The following is a 21552-nucleotide window of genomic DNA, read 5'->3' on the forward strand; positions in this document are numbered from 1 at the left end:
CCATGAGAATCGGGATATCTTTGCATGGTCCCTAAAGGACATGCCGGGTGTTTCGAGGAAATACGCCGAGCACAAACTAAGCGTCTACAAGGATGCCGAGCCTGTCCGCCAACCCCTACACTGCTTTTCTGAGGAGAAGCGAAGAACCATAAGGCACATAGTCCGCTATGAGAAAAGGTACAATTCAAATTCAATCTCAACTCTTCAGTTTTAATGCAGCCCATGATTCAATAAAAAAAATGCATACATATATGTACATAGCATCAACCCCAACATTCAAAAATACAAAACCAGGGGTGGGTCATATCTCTCTTCCTCAAAAACATGACAAGTAGAAAATTGTTTGCTCGGAAAACCATTCAGTGACTAACACACTAATTTAATACCGCCGGTGCACACCACTTTAACCTATACACATAAAATAAACACAGATGACATTTTACTAAATCTAAAATGGGAAGAAAAGAAAAAACACATAAATCATGGAAAAACGCCACATACTTGGCTGCTCCTCTCCTCCCCCTCCCCTTCTCGCTCCCAAACAATCACCGCCACCTGACATAAAGAAAGAAACAGATGTCACAAAAACAAATGACTGAAAAAAGAAAGAATGAATGAAAACAATGACTGATATAAATCGAAACTAGCTGTCAAAATATACATACTAAAACTAATACAGATATCAACTATAAACTGCTAAAACATAAAACAAATGTACAAATCTGCCACTGAGTCTAGCAAAAAAACACTAATAAAAAAAACCTGAACAAAAAACACATGGTCTACGCTGATTCATCTCTGAGTTGCTTCTCCATTTATATTCAGTTGTTTGCATATAAAAAAAGTTGATTCACAACTCTTAGAAAAGTTGAGTTCAGCCTGCAACAAGTAGACCACATGCTCACAAAAAAGACAAACACAAAAAATCTAGCAGATCATATAAAATCTGAATCACAACACTGAATCTTTCTGAACATTTATCTTTCTGAATCTGTATCTACTGTGAATTTAGCAGAGCATGTAAAATCTGAATCACAACACTGAATCTTTCTGAACATTTATGTTTCTGAATCTGTATGTACTGGGAATTTAGCAGAGCATGTAAAATCGGCCCCATTAAACAAACTACACACCACATGGCACTGAAAAAATCTTTCTGAATCATCCGTGAGTCTATCAGAGAGATTGAACAAAAATCTGCTCCATCCATCAAACCCTAACACTGAAATAAACACCCCCCACCTACCAAAAAAAGAGGCTATAATCTATACAAAAATAAGCAGTGACACACTCAATTCTTTATCAATCCTTATCTACACACGAAATCCCCACCTCACCAGCAGAACCACTCCACCCACCACTAGATAGATCGAAAAACACAGACAGAAAAAAGGAGCCTCGTGCTTCTAACAATCAGGGGGATTGCGAGCGGGCAAAAAGCCTTTCCTAAAAATCGATGGACACACAAACAAAAAGAAACAAACTCATGGAGGCATTGGAAGCACGAACCCTAGATCGATTAACACACAAAAACAACCCATAAACTAGATACTAGATCTGTGAGCAAACCACATACACAAAGAAAGAAGAGAAGAAAGGGGAGAACAACAGATGCAACTCACTCCAATGCGTCTCTCTCTTCTTGTAGCTCTCCAGAAGTCGCCGTCACCAGAAGCATGTGAAGAGGACAAAACTGAATCGCCGCCCATTAATTCACGAACCTGCTCCCACAGAGACAAAAAACGGCCCGCCAGCCCAACCAACAACGGCCCGCTACGCAAAATCCACGGGAAAGAACGGGCCGCGAGACAGGCAACGGCACCAGCGACGCGAGCGCGCACGAAGCGGGACGAACAAAGTTGTACGCGCGAATCTCAAAGACAGGACAAAATCCAATGGCTATGCATTTAGATGTGAGATAGCTATTTCACATCTAGATGTGAAATAGCAAACCTGAATTAATTATACTTGGGGCCCAAGTTGTGCATTATTTTCCAGTTTGGAAGCATGATGAAGGGCAGTAGATATGAATGGTGTATTTTATAAACAACAACTTTAGAAACAGAGGCACTCCTGAACCATGTTTATCTCAGGGTGCATGACTTTCAAGTAGTGCACCTATGTGTGGGTTAATGAAAAAACCACTTTGAGTGATCCTTCCTTTAGAGACATAGCTTTCATAGGCCAGAAAACAAAAACTGTCCTTGCTGCCGATTTGCGTCGATCATCCGCGGATAAAATGTCTGACGGCACAGCTAGATAGATTCGTTCATTGATAAATAATACTCCCTCCGTTCCTTTATATAAGGTGTATTTGTTTTTTGAAAAGTCAAACAAGTGCAAGTTTGACCAAGTTTTTAGAAAAATGTATCAACATTCACAATACGAAATTTATATCATTTGATCCATCATAAAAAGTAGTTTCATATTTTATCTACTAGGTATTGCAAATGTTTTTATTTTATTCTATAATCTTGGTCAAACATTCAAATGGTTGACTTGCACGGAAACCAATACACCTTATATTCTGGAACGGAGGGAGTAAATCCAGTGAAACAGTGACATAGAAGACCGTCACCACATGCCCAAATCCTAGAAAATTCCATGGCCAGCGTAGAACTTTGCATGGCTCAACGGCCATGGTATGGACACAAAGAGCACAAGAGAAAGCACAGGAGAGGAACGAAGTGGTTTACCTACACCCACAGAGTTGGACTGAGTGGAGTCTCACGACGGAGAATCAAGAGGAGGGAGTTGGGGGACGGGCAGAGGTGCATCTAGGGTTCGACGCCGCTGCAACTCGGGGGAGAAGATGGCCGGGCTGGGATTCCCAAGGCAGGTGCATACACCCTGCCGCGGCAACCTTTGTGATGTGCCGGATCTGGACTCCCTCCGGCCCGGGAGTGCGGCGTCCGAGGGTACCCACCGCACGGCCGCGTCGTAGTGGTCGACCGCACGACTGTGTGAGGACCCTCTCTGTGCCGTCCCCTCCTTCCTCAGTGGAACATGGCTGAGGAAGTGATTTGGGACAAGGTCGGGGATTGGTCTTCGGCGGCGGCGGCGGCCATCTCGAGCCCCTTCCGTCACGGCCGCGTGAGCGCAGATTCGGGAGCCGCTTCCTTGACGAGCATGCGCACGTCAAGGACGTGGAGCTCCACCGCCTAACCTTGGCAATCTGCAAGCAACAGCCTCCACCAGTAGGTAAGCATGTGGAAATGGTACAGACAAACCTTAAGGAATTAGGAAGCAGAGAGTTGCTTGAGCACATCCAACCAGGAGAGACAAATAGACAATACTCTGTGTTAGCTAGCTTGATTTTTTTTAGCAAGTGGCAGATATGATTAAGCCAACAAACAACTTGCTAGCTTAATCTTGTAGTATTGTATTTGGTTGGGTACAACTGCTACTATGTCTCATCTGGCCGGCGACGACCAAACCAAGATACGAACTCATTTGTAGCTTTGGTGCTTGGAAGGATGACTGAAGTTGCATGATGATATTATATATTCAGAACAGATGTGGATAACCATGCAAAGAAAGTACTCCCTTCGTTCCTAAATATAAGTCTTTGTAGAGATTCCACTATAAACTACATACGGATGTATATAGATACATTTTAAGTATGGATTCATTCATTTTGTTCCGTATGTAGTCCACCTAGTGGAATCTCTAAAAAACTTACATTTAGGAACGGAGGGAATAGTAATTAAGTACTAACAAAATTTCGAGTGTACCTTGATTCTTACTTTTCAAAATCAAAACGCAGATGCTGTCCCGGACATATTATCCTCTCCTCAATAGAAATGCTCGTTACCAATTAATCCTTTAAAGAGCCACCAATATAATTAAGCTTGTCCTGCTGCAGGCTGCAGCTGATGAATTATGTAGAAGAGGCATCCATCTGAATCTGAAAGAAAGAAATAAACCACTAAGAGGCAACAAGTAGTCGTTATGGGAGATTTTGTAGATAAAACATGTGAATGGAAACTACAACAACAAGAAGGAGAGGATGAGGAAGCTGCGGTGCTGCGCGTCGCGTCGGCCGGGGCACCTTCGTGACCTCCGACCCCCGCCGCCGCCCCGACTCGACCTCCGACCCATTCCGCTGCCGCCCCAAGTCGACGACCTCTTCCCGCTCTGGCCCGGCTCCGCCACCGGTGGCTCATCGACGACCTCCTCCCGGATAAGTTCAATCATAGCCCAGATCCGAGGCCGCCGCCGTTGCGCAGCAAACTCTGTCCGGTGATGGGAGAAGCGTGGGGGTGGTGAGGTGGCTGAGCGGGAGATAGGGGAAGGTAGGGGTCGGCAGCTGTGGAGCGGGAGATGGGGGCGGCGGCGCATCGTGAAGAGGGAAAAGAGTGGTCGCATCGGGACAGGGTGGATCGAGAGCAGGGGTGGCCTATGTTTTTTTTTTCTGCCGGGAGAGGTGGTGAGAGCTGATGCGAAAAAAAACAAAGAGGAGGGAGGTTAGGAGTAGAGTCAATTGGATTTTTCATTAAAATCTGTTATTTGTTTCCTTAGAATTTGTTATTTGTTTCCTAAAGCAAATTGCATTGATGAGATGGATCGCTTGATTTGGATAAGTTAGGATCTATGTCTTATATACAATGGGAAAGTGTTTGTTTACAAGGAAATAGTGAAGAAAAAGTAAACCGGTTGGATGGTGGGAGCGGAGACGGAAAAAAACCAGCGAAAAAAAGGTTGAAAGTGGTGGGATGAAAATAAATCATGGAGACTATTCACCAACGCAGACATTATGAATAGAGATTATGGGTACACCGGTGGAATAACTAAAAGAAATATTATGGTCTTAAGAAATTCTACATAAAGGACTTGAGGTAAAAGGTAGAATAATTAAAAGGAAGGATCTATAGGCTTCAATATGTTGGGGTTACTAAATTGGAAAGGGAAGGATTTAATTCCCAACTAAAACGGGTGACGATGTCATGGTAATTAATGAAATCATTTATACTTAAATTCCATTAAATATACTTAAATGGAATCCGTGGGAGATTATGCCCGGCAAAGAAAATATTAACACGGCTAAATTGCAACATATTTTTTTATGTTCATTTTATAGAAGGATGTTGTGTTGCAATGAATCCGGTGCTGTGGGACATTATGCTTACATAAAACATCATTTTTCCCGTTGCAACGCACAGGCATATGTGCTAGTCTCTAAAAAAGACTTATATTAGGAATGGAGGGAGTATAAGTTTATTTTTCGTGAGTGTTCTATAAATTCCATAGTATTTTAGAATTCCAGAACATCTATTTTAGAATTCCATAGTATTTTTTGTGAGCATAACCACATGGAGACCGATCTATACTTGTGATCATCCAATGACCACATAAAGATCAACCAACTTCTAATCACATGACTTGAGGGTTCTATAGGATATTTTACTAGGATTTACTGTTGACCCATATGCTACTTGTGACTTGCGTTGGGATTTTCCCCAAAAAAAAGGTGAAGCAATATAGTAGCGGATAATATTTCCCTCGGTGAGAACCAAGGTTATCGAACCAATAGAAAAATCACATAAACATCTAGTGAACAACACCTACACACAAGAGCAAATACTTGCGCCCAACGCGGGCAAGAGGGTTGTCAATCCCTTTGAACTCGTTACTTATAAGAACTAGTAGAGTGCCTGTGCGTTGCCACGGGCTCTTGAAATAGTTTACCAGAGTTACATGTTAAAATCCACACATACAAACAATATAACACAAACTGAAGTCCATTATTGCAATGTAACAAGCTGAGTGATGTTACAACTTAACATCTATTACAAAAATACTAATATCTAGATGATGCGCTTAAGAAATTCTTTCACAATATCAGGAAAGTTTCCTCTAGCTTCATTCCCGCGATGTTTTAGCAAGTATAATAAAAAATGCTTCCTCAATTCATACCCATCCTGCAGAAAAAATAAATGTAGTTAGTATGAAAAATTCACAGAGAAGGTCTTAAAACATGTAACCCACAATACTCACCGCGCAAACCGGCTTGACCAATTCTTTACCGTTCCACCAGAGCATAAAATGAAAAACAAAATAGCCAGACACATTCCTGGAAAACTTTCAATTAATATTATAAATAATATAATGATAACAAAAGTAAATATTCTTGTTATGAATTCATTACCCGTCTATACTCGTTGGAACACCGGCCGGAAATAAACGATGCCATTTAGATATATCAAAATTCCACCCAGGCAGCTTTATTTCGAGTGCTTCTTTGAAATCCCTTGAAAAACTTTTTAATTTCAGTGAATGCCTCAAGTTTTTATCTTCTGACGATTGTGATGATTGAATAGGATCCATAATATATAGACGACGTGCCTCCTTGTCGATGATGTAGAGGATGTATCGGCCGATGGATGCATAGGGAAGATAAATCTACAAGTGGAGCTATTAGAAACAAAAACAAACCATGATGCGCTACGGGCCTTTTAACATTAATCTAATCCTACGTAAATTTATGGTGCGGAGGAGACGTATCAGACAACGCCATCACATTCAAAAACAAAGCGCCGAGGTAAATTTACATTGCACATTTACGTCAATTGGTCAACATGCTTGCCTTGACTCCAGGAATACCTCCGGCTGATGGAGGTTGCCAGGTAGGGTTACGCTAATAGAAATATTTTGATTAGAAATCGATAGAAACGTTATGAAAAATAACGCCTAGCTTGGAGCCTTGGACTTGCAAAGCCAAAGACGTGGTCCACGTCCATGGGCGAGGAACGGAATCGTAGGAAAAATTGGATACACTTATATTAGTATTTCAGGTCTGCCCAATACATAGTGTTCCTGATATTTTGGATATTTTACGCCAAGTTTCTTACTAAACACAATAGGCCTCTCGCAATCTAAGAGGCTTGTTTGGTTTTGGGTGGTTCAACAAGAGGTATTGCTTCAACACGCTGTTTCCCAGTCGAAGCTCTCTTCTTCCGACTGTCCTAGATAGGGGCAAGATTATGTTGAGAGATAAGAATAAATGCTAGTAGTAAATAGGACAAAATCGTAGTTAATCCAACAAGTTTCTTGGCAAAATTTCTGATCACAAAAACGGAAAATTCATGTTGTGTAATTACAGCGGCAGTACACATAGGAGTGACTCCATTCAAGATGTGAAGTTACATCAATATACTTGCAAACATAAGACAGAGCACAGACTTCATATCTTTGCTATCGGCTAGAGCTTCAGCTCCGATCCCTAAGTTAATATTCACATCTTCTCAGTAACAATGCAGTTATGCCCAACTTCTGGTCACACAAGGATCATGGACTGATTACAGGTCACGTTACAACATGAGCACAAGAGCAAGCATACACATGCCAAAAGACAGAATATGCGTTGACTGAATAACCTGCACGGAAGGCATTAGCACTACATTAATGTCCCTAAAATCTACACCAAAAATGTAGCAAAAATCCTGACAATTAGAATATATTGCAAAACAGAATGCCAAAGACAGTTCAGTATATATTACCAATGCAACTCAGTTATCAACAAAATGAGCTAACTAATTTAACTGGACAAAAATGGATTTGATTGTGGTAACCAGTTAGAACACAAGGTAACAATGTCTCACGTGCTTGAGGCTGGTGCAGGGTAGGTTGGACCTAGCGAAGGACTGGATCCATCGGTGCGATTTATGCGGCCATATCTATCTGCAAGGGCGAACGGCGAGATGGTCATCGAAGAAGCATTAGAGCAACAAAAGTCCTCGTGAACCTTTGGTTCTGTGGAGGGCAGGTAAAAGTAAAATTTTGTTCCAAAATTATTTGATAACAAGTTAAGTTCGAATGTGAAATTTGAGATTACAACAGTACAAAAAATAACTATGAAATGCTGAGGATCATCTCCCTTCAGAAATGTCATCAATTAAGAATGCTAAAAAGATCATCACAAATTACCCGAAGGCCTTATCTCTGCTGTAAAGAGATGATTGTAGGGCACTTATACAAAGACAATGTCTTCTCCTCAAAGTGCACGGCCAACGCGGAATTTGCTGCCTTCAGTCTGTCCTAATTTTGCCATGCACCCCATGTCTGATTATCCACAAGAGCTCTGACAAACAACAAATCAGCTGGACCATGAAACAGAAGGACAATAAATTTACGAGGAAGGTAATTTTCTGTTATTGGCAAAACATTTGATAATTGCTTAAACCCAACACCAACCACTACTTTGTCGCGCATCTATTGCCAAAATCGCAGCTTCTCTTATAGATCATAAGTGTGTGTGTGTGTGTGTGCGTGTGTGCGTGCGCGTGCGTGTGTGTGTGTGTGTGTGTGTGTGTGTGATATCTCTAAATCGAATAAACCTCCAAGTATGCAATTCATGAGCACAAAACAGAAATTATAGTTCATTATCTCTAAAAATGAAGCGGGAGGAGAGAAATCATGACTCACCTCACCCAACAACAAGGTGGAAACTGCAACCCAAGAAAAAGATGCCCTTCCCTCTCTCGGTGAAGAGCATGCATGCCTTCAGGAGGTGCCAACCTCAATCTCCTTCCTTCCTTGGATGTGCTATCTAAGTACAAATTCCAGAAAAAAATACAAATCATCCAAAGGAGATTACTTTCCAGTAGTCAGGGGCCGCAAAATGCAGCCATGACACACCTATTATACACATGCATTCACCTTTAAGAGTGACTAATCAGTAAACACTAAAAGGGAGTAGGAAATAAACAAAATACTCGTATTACTGTTAAGAGGTGAATAAAACATATCATTTTTTAGGCTTTTGCAACCAGTGGCAAGAAACAAATACATGTGCATCCTACTGCTGATTCCTCACAATAATAACCTACTTGATAAACACTGGTACAAAAATAAATATTATATAAACAAACTAATCTTGAAAAATGGTAGTTGGATTAAGAAGCAATTAATTTGAAGAGACCAAGAATATTTGTGGAGATGGAAAAATGACTCCTCGTTGGCGTTCCAGCAAATAGGCTGTGAGCAACTCAGTCTGCTACGGAATAAAAGAAATTACGGAGCTAACCAACGTGCAAGATTGATTTCTATAAAACAGATTCACTTATATGCAATGGCATATGAGTGGTGGCAGGGTTATCTCACCACGGAAAAGGATTCTGAATCCCATCTCGCCGCAGAGTCCACACACCACAGCTCGCTGCAAAGGCTATCTCGGCGCCTGCCTTGAAGACACGAAGCAGGGGCGCTTGGAGCGGCCGGCATGGAGTTGACGAGCACGTGGCTCGGAGGCTTGTTCTCCTCTCCGGGATCAGTCTGGACAAGGAGTAGCGTGAACCTCAGAGGAAGATCCCATTGTTGGTCGGGCTCAGGGAGCTTTTCGAGGAGCGGATGTAATGGAGTAGCAGCTATAATGATTGGTCCTCACCGTCCACCACCTCTTCATCCAACTTTCCGGGTGGGCCGAGATCGTGGTACGATGGTGGCCGAGGCTGAACGCCGCGAAGCCTACCTTCCAACCACCATGTGGTCGCGCCCACCCGCCGCCGCTCACTGGTCTGCCGTGAACAACTGCCTTCCACACGTACAAGCCAGCAGCAGCCAGCCAGTTGCTGTCGAAACCGCCGCTCACCATGCGTGATTAGAATATGAACGGAAGAGACCTGGGAGTGGGCTAAAAGAAAAGGAAAATTACATCGGTGCGAAAAGAAAAATTACCTCGCTGCCTTTGCCGTGGAGCAACAATGTGGCGTGCTGGTGCGATCGGTATAATCTCACACAAAATCTTACTTGAAAACAACATCTCTGGTAAAATCTCCACATCATTGACCTCATCGGGTTTCAAGTATATCTTTCTCTCCTGGCATATACTCTGTATTAAATTAAGATGAATGAGCATCAACCACTCTAGTCTCAAGTAAAAGAATGAAACATTACTTCTGAAAGAACTACAAAAGAATGGTGTGCAGGAGCTTACTTCAAAACAACATCTCTGGTATAATCTCCACTGAAATAGCCATCTATTGAGTTTCCTTGATGACCCCTAGCAAGAATCAGTGCAAGATTGTTGGCCACTAAAAAATTAGGTACGCAACATTCAAGTAGAGACCGAAAAGTATCAAAACACGTAGCACAAGTCATGCAACCTTCAACCATGATAAAAGAACACCCTTTTCACTAAGACCGCATTTAATGGACTAAAATTATTGATAATAGCTAGGTCTTACCATAAGCGATCTGCTGTCAAATATTTTGCACTCTTATGTTGTCAATTATCAAGATAAAACGTCTCTAGACAGTCATTTCTGCAAAACCCACCAAGTGACATTACAAAGAGCACCGCAAGTGATGCTCCAACGGGTAGCCAATGGATAAACGTACACCTGCCAGGGCACCTTGGGTGCTAGCTAGTCTTGCTTCAGAAAAGGTAATGGTTTCAAGAATCGAGTGAATGGATCGTCCAAGGCTGAGAGCATTTTCTTTGGTGCGGCATCTGAAAAAAATGTGGGATAAGAAAATTCAATCAGACAACGTAAGAACTGTAAAAACACAACATCTCTCAGTTCTGCACAGATCAATGCTTTATATATCTAAGTGGTTCGTTATGTTTCTGACAAAATTTCAGATTCAACCAAAGCAAGTACAAGACATATAACTGCATTTGATCCAATTATCAAATTCAGTCGTATTTTCTAAAATATGAAGACTTGCAAAAGTGTGAGCCGTTGAGGCAGCTGGTAAATTATATGATTCGTTATATGATAAATTAAGTGAATTTTTGTATGAATCACCGTGATTCTTCCTACCATTTTATTAGTAATGTGATTTTCTGTATGCGTTGAACTCACACCTCATGTAGACATTAGGGTCGAGGAACGTAAGAAACGAAATCCCAGAACAATAGTACAATCGTGTGCCTTTTAATTCCTACAACAATTATCCGATTTGCAAGAGAATAGTTTCTCCTCAGATCACACAACTCCTGCATAATAACAGAACCATATTTATCAATCTTCAAGTCGATGACCTGAAGCAAATTAGTGGTAGCAGTGTCAATGAGTTTTGATCAAGGAATATATGTCTATATACTTGAAGCAAACAAAACACAAATATATCCAGTTTAAGGAGTTTAGCTATCACCTCATTAATTTGACCTCAACTACTTTGGTGCTATAGCACATGTTTTCGCCAACAAGTGTTGTGAGGTGAATGTATTGAGATCAAGTAGTTTTAGTGCCATGGATAACCGTTAATGGCCAACAATCTGGTGCAAAAACAACTCAACAAAATGTTCAGATCATACTTTTATATAGGAATTATTAAGAGGACTATTACTATGTACTACCTGTGTATTGTGGAAAAATGTTCAGATCATTTTACCTTTAAGGCTGCTGTAATCTGCTATACACTCTGATAGTTTCGAATATAGTTCAGTAGGCATAAGCCCGCCGTAGTTCCCTGTCAAGAAAAAAAAGTGTGTTGGCAATGGAATCTTATCAAAACTGTAAAGTAAAACACACACCACTGAAGAAATCAATCTTTAAGAAAGAAAAAATAGTACCTTAGTCAATACAGCTATAACTGAAAAGTAGTTCCCAAGTATAAGTGATGGCCATGCCTCATTTATTTACAACGGGCCATCATATTGACAAGTAGCGGAAATATAAATCAAGTCGCTGCTGACTCTGTATGGAGAAAATATCAGATATAGCCTGCTCTTATGGATTTGGAGCATCCCATATTAAGTATAAGCGCCATTTGCTGAAGGACTATTTGCAGAACAGAATATTTCAATACTATGGGAATATTATATTGCATAGCTGACTATCTAATTATTCGGAAATCTATAATTCTAGAAGCACAATAAATTCAAGAATATTAACACCGTGCCGAATGCTGAAAACTTTTGTTGACCAATGACCACCAACATGTTTTTAGAAAATTGTGTCACAAGCAGTATATGCAAATACAATGGTATTTTTTCGACCTGATATGTGTATGGCACACAAGTTCATACCATTTTACTAAGCTGACAATGTTCACATAGTTCAGGCATCAAGACCGAATGGTAAAGTAACTGAAACGAAGACAAACTGAAAGGCTTCACAAAGTTCTGTTGTCAGTTTTGAATAGGAAATGATAGACAAAGAATCTTGGAGCCTTTTGAGCCGACTAAAATTACTTAAATACTTTACCATAAGGTCCATAAGAACTTGAAATCAGGTAAATGTGGATTTGTTTTTTTCAGATGGCAGATGTGAAATTTAGTGGGAAAGAGAGCACTTAATGATAAACCAACTCATGTACATGTGAGGCCAGGCACAACACTTTCTGTAACATATCCCCACTATCTAGATTATCATACTACAAGCATTTCACAAATTGTTAAACAACCATACAAAGGAACAAAGATATGCCCCCGCACACGGTACACTCCCCTTGAGAAAACTATAAAAGGGTCTTTCCGTCCTATGTGTTGACTCGCTTAAACTAATCAGCATTAGATGAGAATTAGATGGACTGCAGGTAATCAAGCTAATTGCTTCGGAATTCAACTATGCGATGTGTGGTTGGATCACACATACTGTACCTTGTGCATATGTCAAGCGAATCATCAACTGAACATACAACAAACAGAACAACACAATTCATCTCCCCACCAAAGTGACAGACATTGATCACCGAGATTGAAAAATCATCAGAGATACACACTAAAAGGGACAACAAAAACAAGCACCAATTGGCATACATATTTGACGCACCTCTGCCTTTGAACTGCATGTATGTGGCGCACACGACGCCCACCGGAAGTTTGGCGAAGTTCCTATAGACAGAGGGGAAGCAAAGAGTAAGCCCAATTTGAGCGATTTCAAGAGGAAATTCATTGTTTATTACTTTTTCTGATGGAGCGAGACTCAAAAGAACAAAATCTTGCACTCACTGTATCACGAGGTCGTGCGTGGATGCCATCTGCGGCGACCAACGCATCCACCTCCCGAAGCGCCGCGCCTGGAGCGCGCCCATGTAGGCGGCCGCATCGTTGCCCGCGTCCCCGCTGGCGTCGAGTGCGAGGGAGACGGCGAGCTCGCCCCCGCCCTCCTCCGCCAGAGAGAGCTCGCCGGCGGCGGAGGCGAGGAGCTGCTGGTCCTGGGCGGACTTGCCGGAGAGCAGGAGGAACGTGGTGGCGGCTGGGGCTTCGCCGCTGCTGCTATGCTCGGCTGCGGGAGCGGGAGCGGCGACCCGGCGCGCACATCGGTGGGGAGGCTGGCCAGCGCCGGCGGCGGCACCAATTGGTCCTCGGCAGCGGCGGATCGTCTCGGATCTCGGCGGCGGATCGTATTGGAGTAGAGATGGGATCGAGAGGAGTCGGCAATGAAGGATAGGATCGATGGAGTGTTTTTTCTGCCGGGTGTGGGGTTTTTTTCGGCCTGCGTGGGGTGGGGTGGGGGAGGGGACGAAAATAAACCGGTTGAAAGTTGTGGGACTATTCAATCAACTCGTCCATTAGGAGTAGAGATTAAATATGATAATGGTAGATAGATAAATTACAAACTAGGGAGGTGGGAGTGATCTTTGAAAGGATTACTCCTTAATTAGTGATTTTGTAAACTTTTTAACGTCAATTGTTGACCTAACAAACAGAGCGACTGAATGAACTTGGCCAACCTACTAATGGAAAACACCCATGGTCTCGACCTATTTTCCTTTCATTCCCCACACAATCTTTTTTGTTTTGTTTTTCTTTTCCATGGCATTCATCTGGTTTTCTTCTTCTTCTTTTTTGTTTTCTTGTTTTCCTTTTTTTACCCTTTAAATCCATGGATACTTTTTCAAAATTCAGAAATAATTTTAGAATTTCAAAATATTTTGAACATTCTTTAATATTTCTAAATTATCTAAGTTGGTTATCTTAAAAATAAAATATACTTCCTCGTTCCTAAATATAAGTCTTTTTAGAGATTTCTATATGGACTACATACAGAGCAAAATGAGTAAATCTACATTCTAAATTACGTAGTACATATTGAAATCTCTGAAAAGACTTATATTTAGGAATGAAGGGAGAATAAGTTTATTTTTTGTGAGTGTTCTATAAATTCCATAATATTTTAGAATTTCAGAACATTTTCTAAAATAGCGTACATTTTTCATAGTCGTGAACATTTTTTTAAACTCCAAAACATTTTTAAATACGCGGAAGTTTTTAAATTCCAAAGCATTTTCATCATTCCTGGACATTTTTAACATATACAAACATTTAAGATAATCTTTATTTTGTTTAAAAACATACACAAGTAGTATTTCTTAAAATTCATGTTTTTTAAGAAATTGGCGTACACACAGTGTCGCTATTCCTAAAAAATAATGTACATTTTCACATAATGTCTCACTATTCCTTAGAAAACATGTCTCATAATTCGTTCCTAAATATAAGTCTTTTTAGAGATTTCACTATGGACTAGATACGGATCAAAATGAGTGAATCTACACAAATATGTCCATATACATCCATATGTAGTTTGTAGTGAAATATCTAAAAAGACTTACATTTAGGAACAGAGGGAGTATTTTATTTGAGAAAAGACAGTAAATGGGCATCTTATATGATAACCAGCAAGGAAAAATCAATCTCATTGTTCACTAGTTAGGAACGGTCAACAGTTCCATTTTAAAAGCATGCGGTATTTGGTCATGTCATCTCTAGTTTTACAGCACATGTGTGGCACCCAGAGATTTGTTAGAATTCATGTATGACCCTCATCTAGGTCCTAATTTAGGAATATGTGTTTTCAACAGTGAGTACCTTCTGATGATTTATGAAGTACCTCGAGGAAGAGGTATTCGGTACTCGTGCTACATTGGTAAGGCCTGCTAAATGTACCGCTGACTAAATTATCTTGTATTGGGTAACAGGTGAAGTATTGTTGAAGTATAACTATCTTGCCAATCACATTTTCTACTGTATTTAAACATCAAACTGTAAAAGAAAAAACTCAGCGTTCAGTACAACACAGAGCAAGGACTGTAACTTCATTGCTTCAGCTCCCTTACAAATTTGATCCACATTTGTGCAAATTGACCAAACAAAAGTTTGTGAGTGCATAGGCAAAGGATGAAGAAAAAAGCATTGCAAGGCAGAGAACAAAAATCTTCAGCAGCAATATTTGATCCAAATGAACATCTCAGCAGCCAAAGAGTAGAAACACAAGAGCGTTAATTAGACAACACAAAAAACAAACATAATACCAACCTCTTGGCATTAGCACAAACAACTAATGCGCAGAGCTGCCATGCATGAACGAACAAACAACAGGACATTAAAACAAACACATGTGGGGCCACAAATTGCAAAGAAAACATCATCTATCAGGCAACTGACTTCGAGTTTTAAACTTAAACATTCGGAAAGAAGCAAGGTCTCTGGAGCACTCAAAAATACAAGCAGTGGTTCTCTTTGTAGCCAGGATCATGCAGGCACAACAAGCTCTGCAAAACGTCTCAGGCTTCATTCAGCAGCAGAGCATGATAAACATAACAAGAGGATTCAGTCCTTCATCTCATCAAGAAAACGAGCCATTACAGACATATATAATGAAGGTAGCAACAGACCACAGCCTACGACCATTACAAGTTCACCCATGCTTCCAACTGTGCCATATTTAAACCATCACACCCCGACTCTAATAGATATAAAAAGCACAGAAGGCTATCAGCGAATTAACTACTTATAAAATAGATAAATGCAGGGACACGTTAAAGACAAGATATAGATGCCTGGAGCTGAAGGTAATTAACCACAACAATCGAAGCAAGAGCTACACTGTTGAAAGCGCCACGAGTTGAGCTGCTCTTCTTTTTTTCCTGCAAGCAGTAGCAAATATGGCATTGTTAGACTAGTCACCAAGAAGTATCAAAGACATCTTCTAATTTTCTCAAAAAGAAGAACCCCCTCTAACAATGCAGCCGAGCACAAATTATGGTTGATCAAGCAAACACTAGTCATCAATCTAGCAGAATGTGCGCAAATAACATCAGGTAGGAGGAGTAGCAATAGTAGATTCAGACTCAAATTACCATCTATATCAGACGATTCTTCTTTTCCTTGTGCAGAAGACCATCAGACAATCCAGTGTGGCTCGCACAGAACTTGACAGCAAGCAGGGTAGGTATGTCAGGATGGAAATCTTTGGAAGGCTCGACTCTCCACGGCGGTGGCGCTGGTAAGCCATCTTTGATCGGACGATGGCTGCAGGACAGGAGAGACTTTGTGCGCATGTTGATGCTGATCACACACTCAATCTCCCTGCATAGCCGAGCCCCTCCCTCCCAATCGATGTAGTAATCTCCCAGCAAGAGGTAGAGGACACCATCCTCGTCGGCCTTGAGGACTGGGCACTGCGGCATGGCCTGCGGCAGCCTCTCACGCTTGTAGGCCTCCGACTGCCAGAGCAGCGGCAAGGGCAGCTCCATGTCTTCATCTCTCGTCCATGAGTGAAGGTCTGGCGACAGAGTCCAGCTCCGCAGCACAACGTCAGCAGGGGGCGTGTTGTCACGGGGGTTGTCGCCACTGATGGTGACAATGGAGATGAGCTTTATGGAGTCCCCGACAGGGCCCATGGTCCGACGATCCTTGGGGTAACTGCGGGAGAAGTCACGGCCTTGGCACTCCTCGGGAAGATGAATGAAGTCCAGCTCCACGTGGTCAAGGTCTTCCCTGGTAGTGGTACCGGTGGATGGCATGTCACAGACAATGGCGCCAAGCATGAGATCGGCCCAGAAAACCTTCCCTTTGAAAGTGAAGGCCGCGTCTACTTTGTCCGCCGGCTGGCGCGGCACCTGGGTATGCGGGCTGAAGCGCGCCTCCTGCTTCGTCCACTTCTTGCCAGCGGCATGGCTCGACCACCGGAAGATGATGCCCGACGACCCCTGCAACACTCTGTCGCGTGTAGCGAAACGGAACCCCAGATTGAACAGATCGTAGGAACCGTCGTCGCGTGGCAGGACAGCAGGTTCCCTCAGGAAGAAGAAGGGCACAGAATCAACTCTCGACGCGATGTCGTAGCCCGCGAAGGAATCCATGGTGGCGGGGAGCAGTGAGAGCGAGTTCTTGGCGGCGTCGTAGACGAGCCCGTACCGCCTGTCGCAGAACACCAGAGTCATGACGAGGTAGTTCTCCACGACGGAGTCGAGGACGCACCCGAAGCCGCGCTCCTGCGTCTCGATCTTGGCGCGCACGGACAAGGTGGAGAGCTCCGGCGGCTCGACGAGGTGCGCGTCGAGCGAGAACTGGTCCAGTATCCAGGACCCTTTCTCGATGTCCCCCCAATCTTTGCTCGCCTTGGCCATGATCTTGTCTTCCTGCTCCTTCTCCTCGGCGTCGAAGACCGGGACGTGTTTCCTCAGCACGACCCAGGAAAACTCCCTCGGTGAAGACATGGCGGAAGGTGGCCGGAGATGTGGCTAGGGATTGGCGTGGATTGAGAGAGGATGCGGCGGCCTCCCGAGTCCCGATCCCCAAATCGAAAACCCTAGCTTAGGCTGTAGGCTTTAGGCCGTTTGCTGATGCCTGGACGGTGGAGATGCGACCATACCAAACAACTGGAAGGAAATCTGTTGGACTACATTTTGTTGTTGGATTGGTGGGCCGTGTAAACGCATCCGGGGGTTGCCGCAACATTTTTGTTGTTGGATTGGTGGGCCGTGTAAACGCATCCGGGTTGCCGCAAAGCGGGAGGGAACGAAACGTCCTCTAAAAAAAGAGAAAAATCTTTATCCTTATCTTTACATCTTTACGTAATAATAAAGAGGTAATTACAGCACTGGTGCTTGAACTTGCCACGAATGTGCACTTTAGTGCCTGAACTTGAAAAATACATTGAACTGGTTCCATAACTTGGCATGGACGTGCAAATACGGTTCACATCTTATATGTATACGTCCACGGCCCTGACGAGGCACCCCAAGTGTCCTGGTTTATGTGGAAAAACCCCTGGAATTGTTTTCTCCTTACATAAAAGACCTCGGTGAGAAACAAATTTATATTTACACGCTTGTGGTGAGGGATCGAACCTGTTACCTGTACCTTCATGTGGGAGTGGCTAACCAGCAGACAAGGTGAAATTTGTTGTCATATATATATATATATATATATATATATATTCACACGCTTTTTATACAGCAGGTTGAACAACGTAAACAAATTAATTTATTCGATCAAAAATAGTGTCGAGTCAATTATTTGAACCTGCACCCTAATACTATATAGCGGCCACAAATACCACTCCAACCAAGAACATGTAATTTTACAAAGGATAAATTTCTCTTTATATAACACAATGCGCTCGTGTGGGTAAAATGGACCATTTTCAACATTTCAGTTTTTTCCAGTTTTTGTAAAACTATGTAAATTATAATTGTGTGTTATAAATGATATATATAATTAAATTAGAGTACATTAAAAATTCATATGATTTAATAAAATATCTCCACGAATAATTTTAAAAATAAAAATATTAAATATTAAATTAAATTAATTTTACAATTTTTAAAAGTGCTCACATTTTTAATGAAATATTAAAATAATTTAAGAAAGTTTTGTATATTTAAATAGATTCCCATATAATTCTAAACATTTCCACGTTATAAATAAAATATTTATGTAGTACATTAAAGTGTTCATACTTTAAGAAAAAAAAGTGTTGTTTTAAAAAGTTTATATAATATATAAAAGTTTGTGTGTTTTAAAAAAAGCGAACCTAGTGCACCCTCAGATTGCATATCCTCACATGAATAATATTTGAATAAAATAGACATTTTTATAATTCGTAAATATTTAAATTGTATGTATATGTTTTAAAATAACACATGAATTATTTTTAAAATGACATGTAAAATTTAAATTCTTTTTGAAATCATGTTTGTTATATAGTCATAAATATTAATTATACTTTAGAAACATGAGACCTTTTTGGTAGAAGTGGTATCCAAGGCTGATATATAACATTTTGTCGGATGTTTGGATCACAAACCCGACACTATTTTTTGCTGGATTATTAAATTCCTTTAATTTATGTTGTTTCGCCTAGTGTACATAATGGTCATGAATCCAGTTTTGACTATACAACTGTGCTGCGGCCGACTGGCTAGCCGCGAGCTAACAGTAGTTCACTGGTTCGATTCCCTGCCAGTCTAGCTTTCAGTTTTATTTCAGTCGTTTATCTGTAAGGTCCTATTTCTAAGAAAATAGTTTTAAGGGGTTTTCCAAAAAATAGGCCGCACGCCCTGCCATTCAGTAGCTGACAGCGGGCCCCATGCCACACCGGAATGCCTTGTCAGCATCGTGTGCGTATGCTGAAGAGATTTGAACTGTATTTGCACGCTCATGCCAAGCTATGAAACTAGTTCAATGTATTTTTCAAGTTTAGGCACTAAAGTGAACATCCGTGACAAGTTCAAGCACCAACCGTGTATTTACCTCAATAATAAAAGACGGAAGCTTTCATAGTTCTCCATACGTCACCAATTTATATCCATTAATTTTAAGTTAACTATATAGATTGACGGCTAAGATTTACTGTGAATTGTCCTTTTAAAAAACCCACGCGTACGACCTGACCTTTGCCTCCTTCGTGCAAATCCATCGCATCGGAAGAAAACCAACCACGCACCATGGCCGACCAGAACTCACCTAAGGCCCAACCGGCCCACTACCTAACCCTACCCCGATCCCATACTTCTCTGCCTCGTCACGATTTCTCCCTCCAGCGCCGTCACGCACAGAGGAGAGGCGCCTCGCGCCCAATCCATGAGAGGCGACCCCGTGGCGCCCTCGCACGGTTAGCGCCACCGCCTGCCGCCGGTAATCACCGGAGGTGCCGCCGCTCGGCGACCTTCCTCTACCTCCTGCGCCTCCTTTCTCCTCGCTCCTGAGCCTGCAGCATGGCCGTCAGCCATTGGATGCAGCTGCAGTTCCCGCGGCCACTCTCCTTCATAGCAAACGAATCCCCCAGGAGGCGTTCATGCCAAGTGGAGCGCCTTCACTAGCACTCCATGCACACATCTCGTCCGGTTTCAGGTGTTGTGCTGCCCTTATAAAATTGCTTTGTGAGAATTGGCCAAACCAGCTACAATCCCTCGCGATATATTATGATCCTTCAAATCACAGTAAAATAAAGTTGGCTCGATTTGCTTCCACAGATTTTCTGCTGGCCAAGAGTAACTGGACACATATGATAGGAAAGCTAGCTCAAGCCTGATTGATCCTGCCTTGACCAATCTAAATCCCGCTATGTAGGACACGTCTACTACGTACGGACCATGGAGACAGTCACAACACTAGAACAACATCAGCCAGCAAAATGCATAGCCCGCATAACACGGGGCATTGATTGGTGCTGGCAGATGAATTGGTCTTTTTTGTTAGTTGAACAAAATTGCACAAATTTTTACATGTTTGTTTTGCCAAAATCCACATTAGCGGCGCCGGTAGCAGCAGGGGTGGAGGATGTGTACAAGGTGCATGTGGTGAGAGGAGCATCCTGACACCTTGCCGCGCAACTTTCGCCGGTACCATACACCCACCATATACCTTCCTCAAAATAGCCATCATACCTACCTATTATGGCATTTCCATAGCCATTCCGAGATATATTGCCATGCAACTTTCCACCGTTCCGTTTTATTATGACACGCTTCATCATTGTCATATTGCTTTGCATGATCATGTAGTTGACACTGTATTTGTGGCAAAGTCACCCTTCATAATTCTTTCATATATGTCACTCTTGATTCATTGCACATCCCGGTACACTGCCGGAGGCATTCATATAGTCATATTTTGTTCTAAGAATCGAGTTGTAATTCTTGAGTTATAAGTAAATAAAAGTGTGATGATCTTTATTATTAGAGCATTGTCTCCTGTGAGGAAAGGATGATGGAGACTGATTCCCCACCAAGTCGGGATGAGACTCTGGACGAAAAATAAAAATAATAAAAGAGGCCAAAAAAAAAAAGGCCCAAAATAAAAAAATGAGAGAAAAGAGAGAAGGGGCAATGTTACTATCCTTTTACCACACGTGTGCTTCAAAGTAGCACCATGATCTTCATGATAGAGAGTCTCCTATGTTGTCACTTTCATATACTAGTGGGAAATTTTCATTATAGAACTTGGTTTGTATATTCCAATGATGGGCTTCCTCAAATTGCCCTAGGTCTTCGTGAGCAAGCGAGTTGGATGCACACCCACTTAGTTTTCTTTTGAGCTTTCATACACTTATAGCTCTAGTGCATCCGTTGCATGGCAATCCCTACTCACTCACATTGATATCTATTGATGAACATCTGCAAAGTTTGATCAACGAAAAATTGCTACCAACAGTTTTGGATTCGATGTAAGATGACGTTTGAAATGTTAGTGTTCTTTGTTGTACTGTTTTATACGGAACCGATTAAACTATTAAGTTCAATGTCTTGCGATTCTGTAGTTTCAATGTCAATTTTGCATATATATTTTTTGTATACACCGAACCGTGTCTCCTCAAATTTTCAACCAATGCGTTTTGTATGCAGAAAGAGATGGACAACTTCAAGAACTTG

At 41.8% G+C, this 21552-nt stretch overlaps 1 protein-coding gene and 4 long non-coding RNA genes across 8 annotated transcripts; all 5 read right to left on the bottom strand.

The window, feature by feature from the left end:
- Window positions 1-238: 238 nt before the first annotated feature.
- LOC123123419 (uncharacterized) lies at window positions 239-4914 on the bottom strand. Of its 4 annotated transcripts, XR_006460619.1 has the most exons (4): window positions 3747-4437; window positions 1623-3175; window positions 502-555; window positions 239-408 (listed from the first exon to the last, which is right to left on the bottom strand). It is a non-coding gene; the product is annotated as an uncharacterized lncRNA (long non-coding RNA). The 4 variants fall into 4 exon arrangements; XR_006460621.1 differs by having other exon boundaries at window positions 2697-4439; XR_006460618.1 differs by having other exon boundaries at window positions 1623-4439.
- Window positions 4915-5814: 900 nt separating this feature from the next.
- Window positions 5815-6263, bottom strand: LOC123123420 (uncharacterized). The gene is made up of 3 exons (XR_006460622.1): window positions 6149-6263; window positions 5998-6073; window positions 5815-5921 (listed from the first exon to the last, which is right to left on the bottom strand). It is a non-coding gene; the product is annotated as an uncharacterized lncRNA (long non-coding RNA).
- A 1714-nt stretch (window positions 6264-7977) lies between these two features.
- On the bottom strand, window positions 7978-9240 carry LOC123123421 (uncharacterized). Its single transcript, XR_006460623.1, has 3 exons — window positions 9103-9240; window positions 8425-8548; window positions 7978-8080 (listed from the first exon to the last, which is right to left on the bottom strand). It is a non-coding gene; the product is annotated as an uncharacterized lncRNA (long non-coding RNA).
- A 151-nt stretch (window positions 9241-9391) lies between these two features.
- On the bottom strand, window positions 9392-10448 carry LOC123123422 (uncharacterized). The gene is made up of 3 exons (XR_006460624.1): window positions 10185-10448; window positions 9935-10000; window positions 9392-9829 (listed from the first exon to the last, which is right to left on the bottom strand). It is a non-coding gene; the product is annotated as an uncharacterized lncRNA (long non-coding RNA).
- A 5036-nt stretch (window positions 10449-15484) lies between these two features.
- Window positions 15485-17541, bottom strand: LOC123123423 (uncharacterized). The gene is made up of 2 exons (XM_044543924.1): window positions 16033-17541; window positions 15485-15819 (listed from the first exon to the last, which is right to left on the bottom strand). The coding sequence occupies exon 1, from the start codon at window positions 17392-17394 to the stop codon at window positions 16036-16038; it is 1359 nt and encodes a 452-aa protein (XP_044399859.1). The 5' UTR covers window positions 17395-17541; the 3' UTR covers window positions 15485-15819; window positions 16033-16035.
- Window positions 17542-21552: the final 4011 nt, after the last annotated feature.

This window comes from Triticum aestivum, chromosome 5D (genome assembly GCF_018294505.1).
Source record: "Triticum aestivum cultivar Chinese Spring chromosome 5D, IWGSC CS RefSeq v2.1, whole genome shotgun sequence".
NCBI lineage: Eukaryota > Viridiplantae > Streptophyta > Magnoliopsida > Poales > Poaceae > Triticum > Triticum aestivum.